Source organism: Ixodes scapularis, unplaced genomic scaffold (genome assembly GCF_016920785.2).
Source record: "Ixodes scapularis isolate PalLabHiFi unplaced genomic scaffold, ASM1692078v2 PGA_scaffold3__209_contigs__length_174095766, whole genome shotgun sequence".
Taxonomy (NCBI): Eukaryota; Metazoa; Arthropoda; class Arachnida; order Ixodida; family Ixodidae; genus Ixodes; species Ixodes scapularis.
Genome location: NW_024609868.1, coordinates 34,853,929 through 34,875,196, shown reverse-complemented (window position 1 = coordinate 34,875,196; position 21,268 = coordinate 34,853,929). Strand labels below are relative to the sequence as shown.

The 21,268-nt window shown below is 47.3% G+C and overlaps 1 protein-coding gene across 1 annotated transcript in view; it reads left to right on the top strand.

Moving 5' to 3' along the window:
- LOC8030744 (bone morphogenetic protein 7) overlaps positions 1 to 21,268 on the top strand; it is a 200,256-nt gene that overhangs the window by 141,242 nt on the left and 37,746 nt on the right. The window contains 2 exon segments of the mRNA XM_042292372.1: positions 564 to 709; positions 17,412 to 17,571. Coding sequence (XP_042148306.1) covers positions 564 to 709; positions 17,412 to 17,571 — 306 coding nt within the window.

Here is a 21,268-nt window from a genome sequence, read left to right as displayed (position 1 = left end):
CTAGCTTTTCATATATAAAAAGACCCGCCTCTACCCCCTTTTACCTTACGTCAGGACGCAGCGGATGCTACGAGATATCTTAGCCAATCCCGTTCTGTGGACGTGGCCCGTGAAGTGATACGCTTTCCGCGCGTCGCTGTGCCCTCTCTCTAAGGTCACGTGACACTCACACGGCCTCTGATGGGCTCGTAACATCCGCTGCGCTTAAATGTAAGAGGAAACGGAGTGTAGCAACTGATTTCATTGTTGCTGCAGCACCGCGATGAATAGGCCACGCATAGTTAGGACTGCCGACGAGCAGCCTGAACACTAGGAGCGGCAAAAGGGAAAAGAAACGGCAATACGACCAGCGGCAGTGGCGTGCAGCATTTCGTATAGTGCAGTAGGCAATCGTTGCAGGTGACACCACAGCTTCGCTGACTAACCACCTTCACAGCGTAGATTAGAGCCCCCATTTTTTATGCTTTTTTTTAATTTGCGTAGAACCTTTGTATGAATTAGAACCAACTAAGCCAACTTTCAGTCTTAATTCATAACGATCGTAATGGTCCTTCTCGTTTCAGAGAGCCAGCTCCGGTTCTTCTTCAACGTGACGCCCAGCGATTCGGCCAAAGAACAGGTGCTCCAGGCGGAGTTCCACCTTTACAAGCTAAAACCCAAACACAGGTTCGTCGACAAGCTCGGAGACGCCAAGTCCCACTTGCTCGAGGTGAGGACTCTTCTCTGCCGTTATAGTCCCCATGGCACCTGACAACTCAGGAAAAGCAGGGGCGTGGCTAGTGCCGCCCGGGCATCTCACTATTGCCCCGCAGCCAATCTGGAGAACCAATCACACAGCCAGAAACTTTAATATCTTAAGCCACGCCCTGTGATTCTTAAGCTGTCAGTGGCTGTAACTATCGCTAAAAGCCGCTTTCTTTTTCTCTCTCGTAATAACAAGAGAATATTTATTGATACAAGTCAGGAAGCTTGTAATATCAAGTGCAGTGAACAGCCTGCGAGTCCTTCTTTTATTACTGATAATGAGGTATGTGTTTCTACAAAGCGTCACCCTAACAGTGACGAAAATAATCCCTGGAGAAGGGGAACAAGAGGGACAAAGGACAAACACAAATTTGTGTTTGTCCTTTGTCCCTCTTGTTCCCCTTCTCCAGGGATTATTTTCGTCATTGTTGTCCAGCTCGCTTGCACCTTTGCATTTAATTGTATTATAATCATAACCCTAACAGTGAAACTGTAAAACCTATCTTATAGAAAAGGGAGGAGTTTAATTCTATAGGGTTGCCTAATGTTCATGCGTCTGTGTTGGGGTCCTGACAAAAAGCCAGTTTATGGCTGGATGCCTCTTTCTTTTTTTTCTTTCTTTTTTTTACCAGTGGGACTCACGCTGTTTCTTAGCAACCTTTTTTTTTTTTTAGTTGTCGCGTGGTGCCGTTATTGGGTACTACAGAAACTGACACAACCTCAAAAAGAAAACAAAATGTGAAAAAAAAACACACACACAACGCTGAGGCACCCTAGCTGGTATAGTTGCCTTGATAACATTTTTTTCTTCTGATATCTGCCTCGTTATATCCGTAAAATCTGTTACAACTTGGCTGGTAGGCGCCTGAATGACCGCTTTTCTGCTTTACACCAGTGCAGTAGGGTGGTGTCCCCCTCCCCTGAAGACGCCAGCGTTTTTCCGCGAGCTTCACCCACTGCACCGATGCGAACTAGAGAAATGGACATTTCACATTCGTACATATCAATCAAGCAAGGTCAACAGCTTTGCCGTGCGTGTCCCATCACGTCAGGGAGTTGCGGAATGCTTTTATTTTGGTGCGGAACAAATAGTTCGAACGTTTGCTCTGGGCAAACTTTGTAATCTCCAAGGGCCGGAGAACGCGGGCTCGGTCTATGAACAAAAGCAACAGTAAAAGAAAATAAAGACGAAAAAAAACTCGATAAAACGAAATACGCCGATGTCGACATCTTCTAGGATCCCCGATTGCTACGACGGCGCTCTCTTCGCTTCGTCTTCCACCCGAAGTCAAATGATCGAGTCCACGAAGGAGACTTTGTAACATCAAGCCGTGGGGACTTATTTTCGCCTGAATTTTTTAAAACCTATTCCAGCTTCTCTTCGTCCCTCGAGACAAGGCTACGTCAATACGGAGTTTTAAGCTGCCAAACAAAACAAAAAAACAAGAACGAATGTTCGTGTAGCAGACAAGAAATCCGCCAAGAAAAGCTGTAGGTCGAGGTGAACAGCGCCGCGTCTGTACAGGAAAAATGAAAACAGAAAAGCTAAAGGTCGATCGAGAGCGTTTTAGCCGAACGACCAACTGTACGTGCGTTCACACAGCTATAGCGAAACCACATACCGACAGCGGCGAACGGAGAGTTCAATTCGTACTGACCGCGACAAGCATGCCGGAATCGTCGGAGAAAAAAACAAAACAAAACCCCTAAGAAACCGACTGAGCAAACAGACCGAGGCAACTGCAACAACAAAAGGCGGATGGGAAAAGACGAACTTTGGACAGCTAGACAAAAGGGGGAGCGCAATGATGTGGAAAAGCGGAGTGGAAAGACGACGCGAATGCCGTGGTTGGAAAAAGAAGAAACGTCCGTGTCTTTCGCTGCAAGCAGACAGCAGGGTCCGCCATTCGTTCGTCGACGATTTGTCCCGGCAACAATAGAGGAGCCGGAACAAAAGAGGGCATGACGTTGATGGCGACAAAGACCACGACCACGACAAAAGCGAACCACAAAGAAAAGAAAAAAAGACAGAGAAAAGAGAACGCGCGGCACGAGCACGCCAACTCGTCCCGCGGAATGGCGACATGGGGTTGAAACACGCGAGCTTGCCGGAGGGTTTGTTAGGGGGGCGGACACAATGAGGCTATGTTTGAGACGGTTTTGGAACATTTCTTAGTACTAGGAGCTTTTTTTTTTTTTTCTTTTCTTTGGAGGTGCGGGTTGGCGTGACGTACTTAGCGTCTTTATTCGTATGCACGAAGCGCGGCACGGGCCTTATATTACTTGCGCGAATGGAACTCTGAGTGTTCTTACGCTGGTTCTGCCTAGATTTCCTCGTGACAAAAAGTGGCGACGAAAGCGGATTGGTCGAGCTATTTTGTTTATTTTGCTTTTGCTCAGACGTGCGGAGTTGTCTGAGCGAAAACGACGCACGGCACTTCGAAAAAGTACCAATGAGAAAACGTTGAGCGTATACTGTATTGTTATAGCTCGTTTTTGATAGTGGCACAGATAGAAAGGAACTTTCATGGAAACACTCGATGGAAACTAACTCGCGGGTGCTTGCACTCTCACGCACGAACATAAACAAAAGCGAACCAGAAACCGAACAAACGAACCACAAAAGCCCACGGAAAGCCAAAAATTCACACACATACACACACAGGTGCACAGACACCAATATGGTTCTGAGGGAATTCACTCATTAATTTGCAGTCGCATATACATATAAACAGGCATGACACGTACAACTATAAGCTCCTATAGGTACACCACGTGCATGGCAACGCGCGTGAGTAGGTATTCACAGACACAACCTCACACAATCACAGACACAGAGAGATAGACAGACAACTGGCTGACAAACCATACAGAATTACATTCACATAAATACGAAGACAAACAATGGGCAGGGAGAGAGACAGGAGCAGAATACAAACAGAGAGATGCACGCGTACCGTTTTAAGCTCCCAGATATATGTGTGGCATATATGGCATCGCGCGCGAACAGACATACACACGCACATTATCGCGCAAACGCGGATGCAGACATTTACACAGACAACGGGATGACATACCTACAGAGGCGCATCCACACAAACACAGACATGGACAAATGGCCTGTATAGAAACGGACAGACGGAAGCAACATAAAATAAGACGAGACACATACGTATCCTCATAAGCTCCCAGATCTACTACATCAATGGCAACGCGCGCGAATAGAGGCACAGAACGCTCACACAAGCACGTATAAAGAAGGATAGACAGACAGCAGGTTGGTAGACGCACAGAAGCACATCTACACAGACAAAGATAAATAGTCGGGCCACACGGACAGTCAAGCAGAAGCAACGTACAAACGGACAGATGCACACGAACTGTTATAAGCTTCCAGATACACTACATATGTGGCAGCTAGCACACGAAAGCACAGACACACATACACATAAAACATGTATGCAGGCAGACAGAGAACAGACTGACACACAGAATTACATGTACACAAGCGCAGAGACGGACAATTAAGCAGGTAGACCGGCACACGGAAACACATCCACACAAATACAAAAGTAGACAAATAGGCAGGCAGGCAGACACACGGAAGCAACACACCAACAGACCAACATACGCGTACCTTTATGAACTCCCAGGCATAGCACATATATGGTAACGCTGCGTATCTATATACGCACACTCGAACACAGCTACAGACAGTTAGACAGACAACAGACTGCCAGGCACGCCGAATCAGATTCACACAATCAAAGACGGGCAAACAAGCAGGCATTCAGGGAAACAGATAGGCAGACGTAGCAATCTGCAAACGAACACTCCTACCGCTATTAGCTCCCAGATAAACTACATCTATGGCAACGCGCGCGAACAGACACAGACAAACACACGGATACTGACAGACTGAGAACAGACTGGCTCCAGACAGGCACATTCAGACAGGCGCAAAGGCGGACAACTATAGTTGGTGAAAGTTTAAAAGTACAGGGGAAAATCCCTTCACGTCTTTCAACTTTAGCAGAGCGAACGCGGGAGAGGAGGCAACCTCCTCTCCAGCGCCCGCTCTGCTGAAGTGGAAAGAGGTGGGATGAGTTTTACTTTTTCCTCTTAATCTGTCACCGACTATAGACAGGTAAAAAGACCGACTGCTCAACAGGATCACATCCGCATAAGGGGTTGGCCGAGTCGGCACACGTGTGTCGGGCTCAGATTAGCAGTCTCGTCCTTAGATGGATGCACCTCGCTCGAAGTACCCCATTTATGGATCGTTTAGGCTACGCTGAGGAGTCGGGAGCAACCCCGCCGGGTTGATTATGGACGCTCTCCGAAATGCGAAGCGACGCGCTTCCATTTGTCACTCGGCGTACGGAAAGAGGAGTCCGTTATCGAGAAACCAACAACTCCCCCGTTCTCCAGTCTGCGGTTTTTTTGTTTTCTTTTTTTACAATGTATATCCGGACTGAACGAAAACGCTTCGAGCGAAACCAGTGCGTACAGTCAATTCGTTGGACCGAAAAAGATGCTACGAGCCATCTCAAGTCAATCCGAAGTCGTATGAGTGTCACGTGACCTTCGCAGCGATGCGCGGGGAGCGTTGTCACGTGATACACTCACAGCGGTCGTCTGGCAGGGATGACTCGTAGCCTCCGTTGCGGTCCAATGTAAGGTTGTACGGTGGATAGTACGCTTCGAACGGCGGTCGTTGTATGTGGAGTTCGCTAAACTTTAGCTGCTCGCATTAAAAGTTTGAATGAAGTCTTTTTTTTTTCTTTTTTTTGATGCCTGTGATTTTGTTTCTTCTTTTTTTTTGTCATCTCGGTTAGCGTTTTTACCACGAGATCTTTTATGTGCTTTGCTGTTCTTTATTCATGAAATGCTTATGTATTAAAATAGGCTTCGAATGATACCTACGACAAATCGAATGTCGCAATTCGAGACGAATTTACGAGTTAAGGGACTGTTTATAGTCCGGCGTTGAGCGCAGTGAACACAGCGTAACGCAGAACGCGCGCCTTTCATTGGCCAGCGACCAGGAACTCTATATCTGCGACCAATCAGTATCAGTGTGCGCTGCGCTACGCCGCGCCCGTCGACGTTACCTTGGAGTATAAACGTATCCTTAACGTCTCTTTCAACCCGATTCGCTCTCCAGGCAGGGGATGGCTTCTTTCGATTGTTCACGCGTAATTTATTGCGTTTAACTTTGAGTTAGTTACTGTGGCAGATGATTTTCTGTATTGCACGCATCTATTGGTAATGGATGGATGAATGAGAACGACTGTACATTTCGAACCAAGTGGTGGCTTGCGCCACCTAGTAATTGTTGTAAATGGATGGGTGGATGCAAATTGCTGAATCCTCTTAATCGGGCTGCGGCTTCGCTTGCTTACAGAAAGTGATTTTTATATTATTATTTATTTATTTAACCTCTACCTAAACTACAAAAAATTAAAATTAAATCCTTTATTAGTAATACTTTCAAAATTGTGATCAATGTGACCAAAACTATTCTTCGCAACCGGGTGCGCCGCGCCTTCACCCCAATGCATCAAGAGGAAAAAAAAAGAACAATATGTATCCTTCCCTCGACTTATGCCACCGGTCAGATAATTGCTGCTTGGTAAGCTACACCTTCTAGTCTATTTTTTGGCCCCCGCTGTTCTTAAACCCCAACGTCATTACTCAATTTGTCTCGCCTTCGGCAACCGCAGAATGGAGCGTTTTACAATAGAGAATCAAGTGTTTAGTCGTCTACTCCTTCCAACATGCTGTAGACCAGCACGCTGTTTACAGACAAGCCCGAGTTTGCCCCAATGCGCGTGCGCAGAAACCATGTGAGAGCAGCGCCACCGTGGTGGCGTGACGTCGGAGAGTTGAGTAGGTGTATCTGTATTCCCCGATGTTTTGCTCTGTATATATATATAGATAGATATAATTAATGCGTAAGCATTAGTACCCACATTACAGGGTAAAGCTGACGCCGTCCGTCCCCGGACAATACAGTGGAAAGGGAAGCGCGCCGCGTAGAAAGACGGAGAGTAGTGAAAAACAAGGGCGAGAGGGAGGTGACGTCACGAGGCGGAAGCCAATGCGCGCGCGGGAAACCGGTGAACAGCGGAATCAGCGTCGGGCAGCGGGTGCCGCTGCTACGCGTTCAAGGCAGGCGAATGAGACGGAGGAGCGGAAGCAACGCCTAGCTCGGTTGGCCGAAATGCGGTGCAATAAGCGGCAAGCCGACGCGACACTGCGTAGGACAGGGGCTGGGGCGAAGCGGGCTCGGCGAGCGTGCTTCGCCGGAAGGAATTACAGGAAGATCCATTGGTGTATCCTTAGGGAATGCGTTGGCGCAAACCTTGGGAAACGCCACACGCGTCTCCCTTTGGGAAGCGATAACACTGACCCCGTAACAAAGCCAAAAAGGGGCAGCCAAAGAATAGAGGAAGCCAAAAGAAAAAAACCAAAACAGAAAAGTGCAGGGGTGAGCGTTAGCGTTTCCCAAAGCGGGACGTGTGTCGCATTTCCCCGAGGGTCATGCTAACGCAATCCCCAATGTTCCGCCAATACATATTCCTTTGATCGTTTCGTTCACAGGGTACATTTAGTTGGTACATAATTATATAAAAAGGGCAAAATAATGCTAGAACAGGCGAAGAACAAAGGGAGCGGAGTGCGGCAAAAATCACACACACGGAAAGCGCTCCCCTTTGTTCTTTTTTTTTTTTTTGCGAAAATGTAGTTTTAATGTAAATAAACTGTTTACCAACCTCCCTTGTTTTCGGGATGACTTCATGACACCGGTGCCACCAAGCGGCCAAAGCGTAGAACTTCAGAAATAAATACAGCACACGCATCAAAACGTCACACCACCAGGCGGCCGAAACATAAAGCTGTGAAAGGACTGTCAATCCGGCGCCACCAAACGTTAACCCACGAAGGTCTAGAAATCAGTACAGCGCTCACATCAAAACTAGAGTGCGTTCATGTGCGCTTTGCTTAGTGTGATGACAGTTATCCATTTTGTTCGGAACGCTTTTTTTTTCTTTTCCTTTCCTTTCCTCCTCTTACATTTCTTTTTTTTTTTTTGTAAAGCGTACAAGAGCGTGTTTTTTTGTTTTTTTTTTTTTGTTTTTTTGCAGTGGCTGCACGCGCTTTTGGTGTTGACTGTGCTACGGCTATATTTTGTTTTCGGCGATTTCTCTGTATTTTTTCTCGTGAGCGCGTGTTGTCGGCATCGGATGCTACAAAGGATGGATCATGACCCTAAAAGAAGGACATTGAGGCTCTCTAATCGAAGCTTCACTCCACCCGGCGGGCAAAACATTAATTAAGCTGTGAAAGAGGACATTCAGACCGGCGCCACCAAATTGTCAAAACACGACGCTCTGGAAATGGATACAGCGCACACATAAAAAATGGACACCACCGAGGGGCCAAAACAAAAAAAGCTGTGAAAGGAGGACAGTTTGAACGAGGAAGATTCGCCAGAATCTTTCCCGTTCAACTTCACGCCCATGTTGTAATAAAAACAGAATGCACGGAAACGGTAGAAACTACTTTGTATGTGTGCTACTATCCGTACGCGGAAATAAAATAATAAATAAAAAAGTCGTAGTTGTTCGTTAAGTTGTCTTGTTCTGCTGCCCGGTACAGTTCAGTTTTCTTTTTTTCTTTTTTTAGTTCGTTTTTATTTTGAAACTTACCGTGACACGAATCCTATGTGCTGAGCGAGCCTAGAATTCCAAAAGGCAGTGCTGAAACCGGGGCTCGCGAATATCAAAGTTCAACTCGTCTTCTAAGCGCTTTTGTTGTCGTCTTTTTTATTTTATATTTTATTTTAGTTTTTTTAGTTTTATTCGGTTGGTATTCAACCCTGACAGCGAGGCTGTTCCAACACATTTTCCTTCGTAATAATATTATAAGCAAACTAAAATAAAAAAAATAAGGTACTCTTAGGTGTAATTCAAGAAAACAAAAATTCTAGAGAGAGAGAGAGAGAGAGAGGGGGGGGGGGGTTGACCCGACAAAGTATAAGTAGTCAAATAGGAGACACACCAGGATACGTTGACATCAGGGATATACACGCACTTCTAAAAGAAAGAAAATAGATGTGGATTCAAAAGCAAACTATATTAAAAAAAAAAAAAAAAGACACCACCGGATTTCAAAAAGCGTGGCGCAGAATTTTGAAAAGCACCATGTTACGAATAAGAAAAGGGCGCACAAAAGTTTCGATACCAGGGACATCGTCAACTGAACCTAATCGGGCGGATGAGTCATGCCATTCGTGCGACGAAAGGCCGTTGCTGGGGCTTTACGTCTCCACCCTTTGACTCTTTTCACGGAGACATTTCTCTGCTGGTTTCTTTATCTCTGTGTTAGGTGCGTTCACTCGTTCGTGTACTCGAAGAATGCCGGGGCTGTCGGAGCACTGTCCAACAAAATGGCCTTTTTGTCTTGCGTCCTGGTCCCGGAGAAAAGCGTCACGCGAACATTCTCTAAAGGGGGGGAATTTTCCGACAGGTTTCTCGTTTTTTCGCGTAACTATTGGCGAGGACATAGAACTATAGGGGGCGCAATTTCATTATTATCATCATCACCAGAAAAAAAATCGCTGTGTGGCAAACAACTCCGACGGCAACACTCGCCTAGCGTACGCTGCATCGTTTCCGCGCTTGCTGCATATTTGTTTGTAGCGATATGGTGCGCCTTTGCTGCGTACCGCAGTGCCTGAAGCGTGCTTTTGAACCGGGTATATGCAGCGCGGAGGACTGCAGCACGTACGCGACGATGCGGACACTGTCCGCCGTCGTCGAGGTCAGGACACCTGGTCCCCCCTCTGAATCCGCCGCTTGTTTTGACGAGGACTTTGATGGCATTGAACGCAATATGGGACAAGATTAGTTTTATCTAGATGGGTTCAGGAGAAAAGAATAGTGTTACATATCTTTCATGAGCCTTGCGTTGTCGTTTTCTATGGCAGCAAATGCGCTAATCAGTGCGGTCGAAGAGTTTATCGGCCACACAGCGTTAGTTCGAGAGCTGGCCACTAGGGAGCGCCACTCCTCCTCGATCTCCTCCCCAATAATACGGAATAATTTTGGGCGTGGCTGCGCGGACAATCTCTTAGGTTGCGACACATGTTGTTTAAGGCGATAATAATAAAATAATAATAATATTAATAATAATCGTCCCAACGCCACTGAAGGTTATGCATGCGTTCTATTCAAAGGTTTTGTCTACCCGTAGAACGTCGCAGAGGCGTTATATTTGCGAGTAATCGCACGGAATATGAAGGATTTAGTGTGAAGCGCGAAAAGTAGCCAGCTAAGGTAATGTTACTCAGCTCAGCGTATCCACAACCACTGACTTATACACACCATCCATACCCCCCCCCCCCCCCCCCCTCGAATTTCATAGACGAAGTACTCAAAGCAAATCCGAGATTGGTAATCCCCTATCCACGGTTTATGCAAGTGTTGAAGTTATGCCGCTTTTAAGTGTCTCTTAAAATGATGGTTTTAAAGGCCACTTAAAGGTCGATTCACGCTATATTTTTTTCAACTGCATGCAGCGACTACCGTGGAGATGCGATCGCGAGTTGCCGGGACACCCGTGCTTCCTATGCCGCGTGGCAACCAATGCGGGGAGGAGTCTGACGGGCGGCATTCGAAGCACGGATTTCCCGGAATTCGCAGTCGCTTCAATGTAACGAAGCGAAGCGTATTCAAACTCTGTCGTGTGAATGAGCCCCGTAAGTGTGTTTGGAATCAGTCATGGCATTTAGTTCGAGCAAGCGTGCATTTGTGTTCGTGCGTGCGCGTGTGTGTGTATGTGTGCGTGGGTTTGTGTGTGTGTGTACATTCACTCTCTTAGGTCCGTTTCAGTACAAAATAAATTACGACAGATAACACAAACCTTTTATGTATTTGATGATAAGGCTAATAAACAGACGAGCTAGTTTAAGTTATATGCCTAGTTAAAACCGGAGACGACAAAAAGAAAGGGACTGGTAGTTAAAACCGGAGACGACAGAAAGAAAGGGACAGGAGAATAACACGTCTCAAACGCTGCTAACTACTTTTTTGCACATCATTGTTTATATTCGTTTCTCCCGCATCCTGAACCAGACATTTGCACTTGTTTTGACGGTCTACCGCTAGACACATTCGCCGTTACCTCAAGAGATCAAACGATCGTAAGATGTCACTTCAAGTTCATGATCTCTCGAGGTCATGGCGAATGCGTGGAGTGGTAGACCGCCAAGACAAGTGCACATGTTCGGTTGGGGGTGTGGGAGAAGCGTGTGTAAACGATGCTGTGTTGTTGGCCTTTTTTTTTCAGTTGTATTCGGCTCTAACTACCGTATTTGCTCGAGTAATAGCCGTACTGTTTATGAACAAAGTCTGTGGGTTTGCTTTCCCGCGGAGCACGGGGATAGCGAATCGCCGCGATCGGCAGAAAAATGGCAGTGATTTAAGGGACAGAGATGAAGTCTTCGGGCGAAAATGCTGTCTGCTCAGATCGTATTTTTACAGAGAATCGTGTTCTCGTCCTCATTATTCCCTGCGCTTTTCTTTTTATGCAAAACGCGATGATTGGTTGTTTATGTGTTCTGCAGGCAAGTAGACGCAAGGGCTTTGTTCATAGGAAGTGCGGCTATAACTCGAGGAAATAAAGTGTGTATATATTTGAATTTCGCAAGTAAAAACGGACTTAATCGTTATATAATGAGAACAGTGAAAATTCCTAGTCAAACGAAGAAATGCAATTAAACGAAAGCGGGTTTTTGTCAAGAATGCACACACACAGAGTAAGCGCTTTGTACCAAACTTCTACGCGGCCAAAATAAAAGACAAGCTGCCAGATTAGAAATCACACTGTACACGATATATAGGCGACGGCCATATTAACAACAAACAAACAAAAACTGCAAACGACCACACTAAGTGTGTGGCGATTGACAGCGGTAGCTAATCCATTGTAGAAAGGCATGTTGAAGATGTTTGCCTTCAGCAAGTGCGCTGTACCATGTTTGCAATGGGCTCTTTGCTCTCAGTAGAACTGATGTAGGAGAATTGATGAAACAATTGTGCAAAATGTTGCATGCGTTAAAAAAAAAAAAACGTGTGTTTTTTTTTTGCATTTTTATAAAGTTTTTTTTTCCTTAAGAATTGAGGCGACCGTGACCGTGCCTGCGGTGGAAGAGACGAAAGTGTGTACGCGAGCTGTTCTGTAACGGCGCAGAGAGCACACGAGAACGGATCCTGGGAGGCGGCGGTGGGGAGGCGAGGGAGCGTGTCCGCACAGGGCGATTACGTGGGCCTTCCATAACGGCGGCTGCCAGAAGGGGGGGGGGGGAGGGGGGGCGGGACGGAGAGGGGAGGCTGAACAACGGCGGCCTTCAGAGGGGAAGAAGGGGGAGGGGGAGCGAGAGGGAGCCTCGCCGTGTATGAGGGACGACGGGGGTGGGGAGAGCAGTGCCTCTGCTGTAGAGTAGGGTTTTGCGTTCGTGCATGAGCATTTTTGCCGGGAAGGGGCACTAACAGCTTCCGCTGTAAGAAGAAACTGTCTGACATTAGACCGCGCAGTCTGCGCGCCCAATCAAGAAACTCCCGCGACAGCTCTCCCATGTACCGACTCTCGAGAGAGTGGAGACTAGAGAACTTAGATATAAGAGAGGGAGCAACTCATACCATGGAGAGCGTTTGCAGAATTATGGTGGATGCCTCCTGAATCCTTCGCCGATTGGTAACCATCGCGCACGCGTTGCGTTGTGTACCGGTGTGGAGAAAAGTGGACGGAGAGGCGGAGACGCTTGCAGATGATAAACGCATTCTTCACCCCCTTGCAGCTCGATATGTAAAGGCCGCCTATAATCACGTGACCCGGGAAATACTCTGCAATCTAGGCACTCTAGCGGAAACTTGATAAACGAGCGACCGCTGGCGGTGGTGCCGCGCGTACGTGGTATAGAAAAGCTCGTTCGGAGGGTTAAAAGAAGAATCACAATGTCTGGACGACGGCAAAAACTTCGCAAGAGCCGTGATGTACGATCCTCGTAGCTGGACCGGATTAAGATGCAAGAAGAGCAGCAAGTTTGCAACACACACGCGCGTACTCGCTCGCGCGGACGGCCGTCGCAGTCTCCGCGAGTACGCAAAACATTAATCAAGCCTCTCTGACTCTTTAGAACAAAAACAAAACAAAAAAAGATAGAAGGTCCTCTTGTCGTCCTCCTCCCGCGGAGGACGAGGAAGCTGTAGTTTGCGGCGAATCGCCGGCAAAAATGGGTTGATACGATGGTCGGGAGGATCTTGGAGCGCGGAGGCCAGATCGTCGTTTGGTTCACCGCGTCATTTGATCCAATATAGAGCCGATGTCGTTGCCTCCGAAATGAGCGAACGAGGGGACGGACGAACTGCGGGGTACCAGCCTCGTTCGAAGACTCTGAGGCGTATTTTGCTATACGTCTCGACGGTCGGGTGACCCATTCATTATTTTGCTCCCGGCGACGCTGCAACGTAATTCGGTCGTGACGTTTCCAAAACGTGTACTATATGTAATTATGCGAAGTTTGAGGGATGAGAGTGAGTTTGGACGTGACGGTCTGTTTGAGTATGTAAAACCTTCCCCGCGTCGTTTCTTCTTGTTTTTGCTTTTTTATACAGAGTGGGTTCAGACCTCTCGGAAGATACATGCATCTCTGTAAGTACAGCTAGTAAGTAACCGTGACGCTGTGCATAGTGCGGATTCCCTACAGCCGGGGTTTTACTACTTATACATCATATAAAAGGCAGTCTGCAAAAAGATTCGAACGTGAGTCACCGTGAGATACGTGCTTCGAATGCCGCATGGCGATAAGTTCAAGGAGAAACTTGTGCACGCGGCATCCGAACCTTGGATATTGCGGTGACTCGTGTTTGCAGACTGTATTTTTTATGATGTATGGAGCAGCGTGACGCCGGCTTGCCAGGAGTCCCAGGAAAGTCTATAACTCGGATTGTACCGTTTTCAGACACCATAAAACTAAAAAAAAAATAAAAAAAGTTGACATCATTAGTTTTTTACAGCGGAGCTGTTCAGGGCTAGTTTCCCCAGGATCGTGTCCCCCGCAAAGAAATGAAGACACCGAACTCTGGACACCTACCGCCATCTATGAGCGACGGCGGCAAGCCACGTATCTGGTTGGCAAGCCACGTATCTTGTAGGGTCGTGGCAGTCCCCTAAATTTAGCGGGAAAGCGCGCGACTGCACGAACGTAGCCTAGCAATGTGCGGGGAAGAGTGTGCAATGCTTTGGCGGTCGCCGCGGTCCATTTGCCGGACACTCGAAAGTACTTTCTGGTCACTGACAAGACAGAATTTGGTGCCTCGGTGACGTTCGTACGACATCTTACTGCAATCGGATAGCTGTCCATAGAAGTTTTAAACATTTAAAGGGCAACTCCACTCCATTTTTACGATTTTTGGGTTATGATCTGTTTAGTCCAAGTCGGCGATCCTGAATCACGAGATATAATTTGTTTTGCGGTAGTGTGTATAGTTACGTTAGTGTGTATAATAACGCGCGGATGATAGTCTAATCATCCGCGTTCCGCCACTGCTCGTAGTTTCGCCCCTGCTTTACGGGTAACTTTGGCGCGCCCCCGAGTTTCTCGCGAGCTCTAAGTTGTTCTAAAAAGAGTTGATTTAGTGGTTTTCGATGACGCTCAGTAAGTTTCTATTTGGAACCTAATGTCTATTTTTACTAATTAAAGAGTTAATTAACAAATTTTAATTATTTAGCCCACTTATCGCAAAGAATAGCCACCCACATAATGTCCCCCTGGCCGTATAACTCACCTGCACAAACCGCTTAAGTGTAACCTTCTGTATAATGCAGGTTTTTTTGTATTCGTTTATTTTGCAATGAAGGACTGAGATGTCACACAGAATCGTTCCGAACAAAAGGCAGATCCTCTCCCTTTGAGTCTTGTGGGAAAAAAGACTGCGCTGCGTATATACCTGCCCGACGTTGCGAAGTTTGATCCCGAGCTCGGGTGTGCTAAGCGCATCAAACAGTCGAGCGACTGGTTAGCCACAGAAAGGCGCAAGAAGGCACGAATTACTTTTGCTTAGCGTGAGTAAACGCTCGACAGTTAGCCAACCTAATCCAAGTGCCCCTTCTGTTAGCCTCTGCGGTGTTCTTACTCTGCTTGTGCCCTGCGGCTGGCACTAAGTAACGGCCAACCTTCATCAGATTGCAACATCAAATGAGCAAGTTGCTTCGAAGCGGTCGCTATTGCTTAAGGCCAGTATGGTTCCAACGAAGGCGGAAACTGCTGAAAGAAGAACGACGCAATAAAGATACACGAAACAAATTGCGCCGGGCGGTTTCAATCTCGTTCTCGTAAAGAACGCTTTTTGGCTCAGAGAAAACAACAACAACATGGTTTCGTGCGTTGTAAAAATTTTGTTATCGGTGTTATTATTTTTTCGTCCAGGGGTCTTGTTTATAAACTCTGTGGTGATCTCAGTGGGGATACAATTGTATAATACCCCATTGTTTGTGATTGCCTCAACCGTACGTAAGCTTCTTAAAGGGCTTTCAAGAACAACTCCTACCTACAAAAAACAAAAACATACACACACAAAAAAAACGAACAATACGTCTTGGGATTTTTCGGAAGGACCCAGCACCCGTTAAAAATCTTCTGCTTCATTTTTTTTTGGAACATGGTTTGTACAAGCAGACTGTCAGGTTTCTAGAGCCTCCACAGCAGGAAGAGACGCTTCTTTAGTGCTGTCAACGTCCGGCTGTCAGGAAGCCAACATGATCCCCGCACGGAGCATGGCTTCCGATATAGTGTTCCTTTTTTCAAACTTTGTCTAGGAAGTCACGCTTCGCATTGTTTTCTTCTTAAATCCGTGTTCACGCTGCTACTACATCATACAAAAGACAGTCTGTGACGTGTTTCTTCCTTCCACGACGATCCCCTCACGTATTGGTCATACAAGAACTGTCCGCAGACGAAATAAGTCGCAAACATACTTCGAACAGCCTTAACGCGTGCCCTCAGATAAGTCTGCGTCGTGTCTGTAGAGAAACTCCGCGTCTCTTGTTCGATGTGCGAGCAGTGCGATTGCGACTTAACCGTTCGATTGTCAATCAAACTCATCCAAAAGTGCTCCTTACGGTGCATTCACATGGTGGACCAATCACGCACCACCGTTAACTTTTGTCGTGGTCAATGAATGTTAAGCTTTCTGAACTACGGCCGCCGAGGCAAAACCTTGCCTCGGTGGTCGTCGTCCAGACGGTCTGCACACAGGTTCGAAAGCGATTCACCGCGAGATTCGTGCTTCGAATTCCGCATGGCGGTGAGTTCAAGCAGAACACTTGAGCACGCGGCATTCGAACCACGGATAGTGTAGTGACTCGTGTTTGCAGACTGTCATTTGTATGATGCATGGGCATTGTGACCACGCCAGCTTGAGATGTTGTACCATTTGGCGCATATGTTATTCATTTCGAGTGCACTTTTACTATACGGTGCCTGGACGCGTGTCCGACTGATCCGTATGCCGCCCGCGCATCGAACGTGGTCCCGGTACGTGGCAACAAGTGATGTCAGAAGAGCCGGGGTGTTACGCTGTCGGATGTCGCGATCCTGGCAACTATCATCGTAAAAATTGCGGAAAAAAAAAAAAAAAGCAAGAGCAAACGCGAGTGTCGCGGTCGTCATGGCGTCTCAACTCCTGGCTGTGGAAGCTTCCGTGGGCTGTGAAGCTGGAGAGCAACCCGCAGCGGAACAGGTGTCCGCCACCGCTGCTGTGGGACACCGCCAGGATTGCGGGCGGCGGCAGCGTGACTCTTCTGTGACGTCATCGTGCGGAAATCGAAGGAACCACTTTTTTGGACGCCGTAAACTCACCGGTCGGAAAGACGCGTTCGAGGCACCATACTTTCACGGCGATAGGCCGTCTTTAAAGAGAGTTTTCGAAGATCGTTTCCGCCGTTTGCCTACGCTGTCCGCAAACCCACTAATCCCGAACTCTGCAAAACAAGGCTAGCAGAGTGCATGCGCAGTAACGGCGTCTCCGCTGCGGAGAACGTCGCGGAGGTGTAGAGAAAACAACGGTCTGCGAAAATTCCCAATTGGCAAGGTTTCGCACGCAGATCCCCATCTCCGTGTGTGTTTCGTGCGCACACACGCGTCGTGGCCCTCTAAATTTAGCCGGAACATTTCTCCGTGTCACGTGGCGGCACGGTGGCACGTGACGTCACGGGGTCACGTGATGTCATCGTCACGTATTCGAAGCATGTCTGCCTCGTACGTTTGTATTCCTGGAACATGTCTGCAGCGTGTCACCTGACCTGACCTGACGTCACGTGACCTATACACCAATTCAGTTTCACCGCTAAATTTAGAGGGGATATTGACGTCGTGTGACCTATACATCAATTCGGATTTCCAGCTAAATTTAGCGGAAAAATGGATAGATCTAGGACAATCCCCGAAACAAGTGTTTAATGTCCTGTAAACAAATCTAAGCGATCGCTCTTTAACTCAGAATTGCTGCACTCTTATCTCTTTTTTGGTTGCTTTCTTGTGTTCGTGCTTTGATCGGTGGTCATTGCTTCCATTTTTCGTCTCGTTGATGCTGCGGCAGGTGCGGGTGTACCAGGCGCTTCCCGGTGCCTCGGCGCTCAAGGAAGAGGGCAACCGTCTCCTGGACGTGCGACGGATGACGTACAACTCGGTCGGCTGGGAGGTCTTCTACGTCAAGGAGGCCGCCGAGGACTGGATACGGAACCCGGCCACCAACCTAGGTCAGACCCGCACCTACGCCGAGCCTTTCTTTTTTAGGGCAGCGTGTGGCTGAATCAATAACACATTGAAGATAACGCCCGCAAATGATGACGTCATCATAGCGTCATCACGACGCCGCAACGCGGCAGGTGCCTTAACGTCGCCGTGCGCTAGCGTCGCGCTCAGTGACACGCTGCATGGACGCGCTTGCGGCGATGCTGACACAAGCTAGGTGGTGCTGCGTGAATCCACTAGTATATAACTTTTAAGAATGAACATCTAGATATACACTGATCTCTATGACAATTGCTGGATCGCGTTTGCCCGCTCCGCGAATGCGGCCACTGGCGGTCATATTTTGGTAGAATTATATTACCTTTAGCCAAGGTACAGCTCCTGCAGCCACTATCATCCATCCATGGAAGACAGCGTTCTGGCAGGTGTGGTGGAAGGCCGCCGTCAAAATATGGTGGGTGATATTTTGTGCTTGATTGAAATTGTTTGACGAAACATGCTTTTGAAACCCGGCGTGAGCGGTATCCCGATCTTTGAGGGCTCGGTGAAAGTTCCACGAAATCGCAGCACCGTGGAAAAGCAGCACAGCACGAATCAAAAGTCACATCGAAAGAAGCATCGAAAGCAGGCGCCGGTACGGAGTCTGCTTTCGAGGCGAGCTGCGCTGCTTTCCCCCGGTGCTTCGCTTTCGTAGAAGTTTCGCCGGTTCCTCGAAGATGAGGCTACCGTTCACGCCGGGTTTCGAGAATCTGCTTCGTCGAACAACTTCAATCAAGCACGAAATATCACCCACGGTACAGTGTACTAGATCCACGGCTATTTTATGGCAGCCTGCCGCCATTGCGCTGTCTGCCATGTTACTATGATGGCTAGTGATAATATAACTCTACCAAAAAGATGGCCGACCGTGGCCGGATTCCCGTGCATAGGCGGAGCTGGTCAAACGCAATCCAGAAAATAGACATAGAGATCAGTGTATATATATAACCCTATGATTAAAAAAAATGGTTAGGGGAAAGAAAAAACACTGGCTAGGTGGCGCAAGTTGCCGCCCGATTCAAAAGGTTCAGCCTTATCCATCCATCCATCCGTCCAGTCTAGACGTTGGAAAAGAGGAAAAGGGGGATGGGGGAATAGAGCTCTTGTTTTTTAGGCGGCATTAGCTGAAAACGGCGAGCAAGCGTTCCAAAACGCGCCTTTTGGCCCATCGCAGCGCAAGTAGGGGCGCGCTAACCGAAGGTTAACTTCAAGGATGCGTATAGGACACGCACGCAGACGAGTCAGCCGAATGGCGCGCCGTCGTATTGGTTGAGGCCGGGAGAATCAAAAGCAAAGCAAATATTGTGTTGTGTATGTTTATACAGCCGGAAGTTAGTCTGCCTCAGTGGGCGTCTGGTGTCTCAGCTGTAGATGAGCAATTTAGCCAGTGCGGTGCAACCGCTAACCTGGGTTCTTTACCGTGCACCACGCAGTGCTGATACACGACCGCACGCCGGTACCGTGCTCATCCAGATCGAAACGGGCAGGAGTGGGGATTGAACCCAGGATCCTGGGTTCTGCAGCGATAGCTTTCGCTCCACGTGCTCCGAGCTGGTGTGCGCTAGATCACTGGGCCACCGATCCCCCCAGAATGAAAAGCAGATGGGGCACATTCGGCGGGTAAAGATACGCTCGATGTGCGCGAGGCTCGTGCGAACTTGCACGCCGTATAGGCGCTTCCAGGCAGCTGTGCGTGGGCGCCGCCATTACGGACCTTCAGTTATTGTTTCCTCTTATTCCGTTCGCTTCCCTTCATCATCGCTTCAGCACGACAGGTTATTGCCATTTTAAGTGCTAGTTTGCCCTTCTCCCCAGCATAGGACTTTGTGGAGGCTCGCCAACACCTGCTTCAGTGGCTCATATCTCGGTAAGAGAAGAGAAGGTTGCCATGGGCGACTCAATCTGGCGCGTGTTTACAGCCTTCACGTAGATTTCTTAACTTTTAAAAGGAAGCAAGTATAAGCAAGATCCCATTTGTTGACTGCAACGCAAAACATGCGGGAAAGCACGATAATTGATCGTCACCTATAAATACCAAAATCGGACGTATATCGGCGATGGAATTGCTGCGTCATTTGTGCCAGGGTACGCCAAATCGCGTACCCTCCTACATTCTGCTACATTTCATAAAACTTGGGATAAATTGAGCCACTATTGTTCCAACTTTGCGTCAACATTGGACCTAAAGTTAACTTCTTTTTCTCCTACATTCTCCTACATTTCACAAAACCTGGGATAAATTGAGCCACTGTTGTGGCAACTTTGAGCCAACATTGCGCCAAAAGTTAACTTCCGTTTCTCAACACTGAAATTATATACCACTCGGGTCCCGCTACGCTACCATGTCATTGCGGTAGGATTTTGCGAATTTTCAAAACGTTTGACGATAGCTTCGAAACAACCTGCTGTTCTATTTTATTATTATTGTTATTTGAACAGAAACGGTGCTCCGAAGTTCCGCTCTTTTTTTTTTTTATTGTTCGTGGTTTTCTTAGAACTTTGAGCTAGCTTTTTTAAATGCGCTTATCACCACGCCGTAACGGGCTGTGTGGTAGCGAGGGAGCGACACCCGCCAAATATAACAAACAGGTAAACAAAACAAGACATCGGGATCCTGCGCATCTTGTTGCCCCGCAGCGCAGCCGTGTGCAAGGGAACACAGCCGACTTTTTGAGCGCGCACACGTCGTGTATTTGAAAAAAAAAAAAGATATGAAAATAAAATGGAACTTGTTGAGTATTAATTTGACTGTTCTACGTTCCCTGCAATAACATTTTCAAAACTGCGCGGTTACTGCACGTCATATACTGAAAGATTGCGGCATGTGGCTCGCATCATCGGTTGTAGTTTTGTCGTAATTTTGTTTTTCCGAGTCCAAATTCAAGAAAGAATTTCTAACAAACTTTTTTAGCTGTAGCTCCACTGCACTCGACGCTTATATTGCATTTAATCATCACCCATACATCGGTCTCCTAATTCCGATGGCGCGGTCAATTAAGTTTTTATAATACCTAAATAAGTGTTAGCAGCGGATGAATGGAGACTTGTGAATAACCTCAATGATTTTCCCAGGCTATGCTTTTTTTTTTGGAAACCATATTTATCGACTTAGTGCCACAGCGCATACTGTTTTTTTTTATTTTTTTTTTATTTCTAACCATGTATTTTGTTTCTATTATTCACCGATCTTCCAGCGTAGATTGCAGCGGTTGACTCTGCCAAATGCTGTACAAGGAAAGGAGATGCTCTAGATATTTTAAGTCAGGGTCACACTATTTATACACAATACAAAATACAGTCTGCAAACTCAAGTCACGGCAATAAATCTGGTTAGAATGCCGCGTGCCAAGTTTCTCGTTGAACTCATTGCCATGCGGCATTTGAAGCCCGGATCTCGCGGTCACTCCCGTTCGAACTTGTGTGCAGACTGTCTTTTTTTAAGATGTATATGCAGCGTGTGTGATCCCGGCTTTAGAATGTACCTTTCGGGCAAACATCGCAGGTCCAGTATTTTGAGCCTTCGTTTACATACGTGAACGTATGTACCGTAGCGGCGCGTTTATGCATTTTACCGACAAGCACTTGCTATTAGTGATTTGAATTATCAAAAAGAAAAAAAAAAAAAAACACGCTGCGTTTTTTGTGCGGTGAGTCTGGAAACAT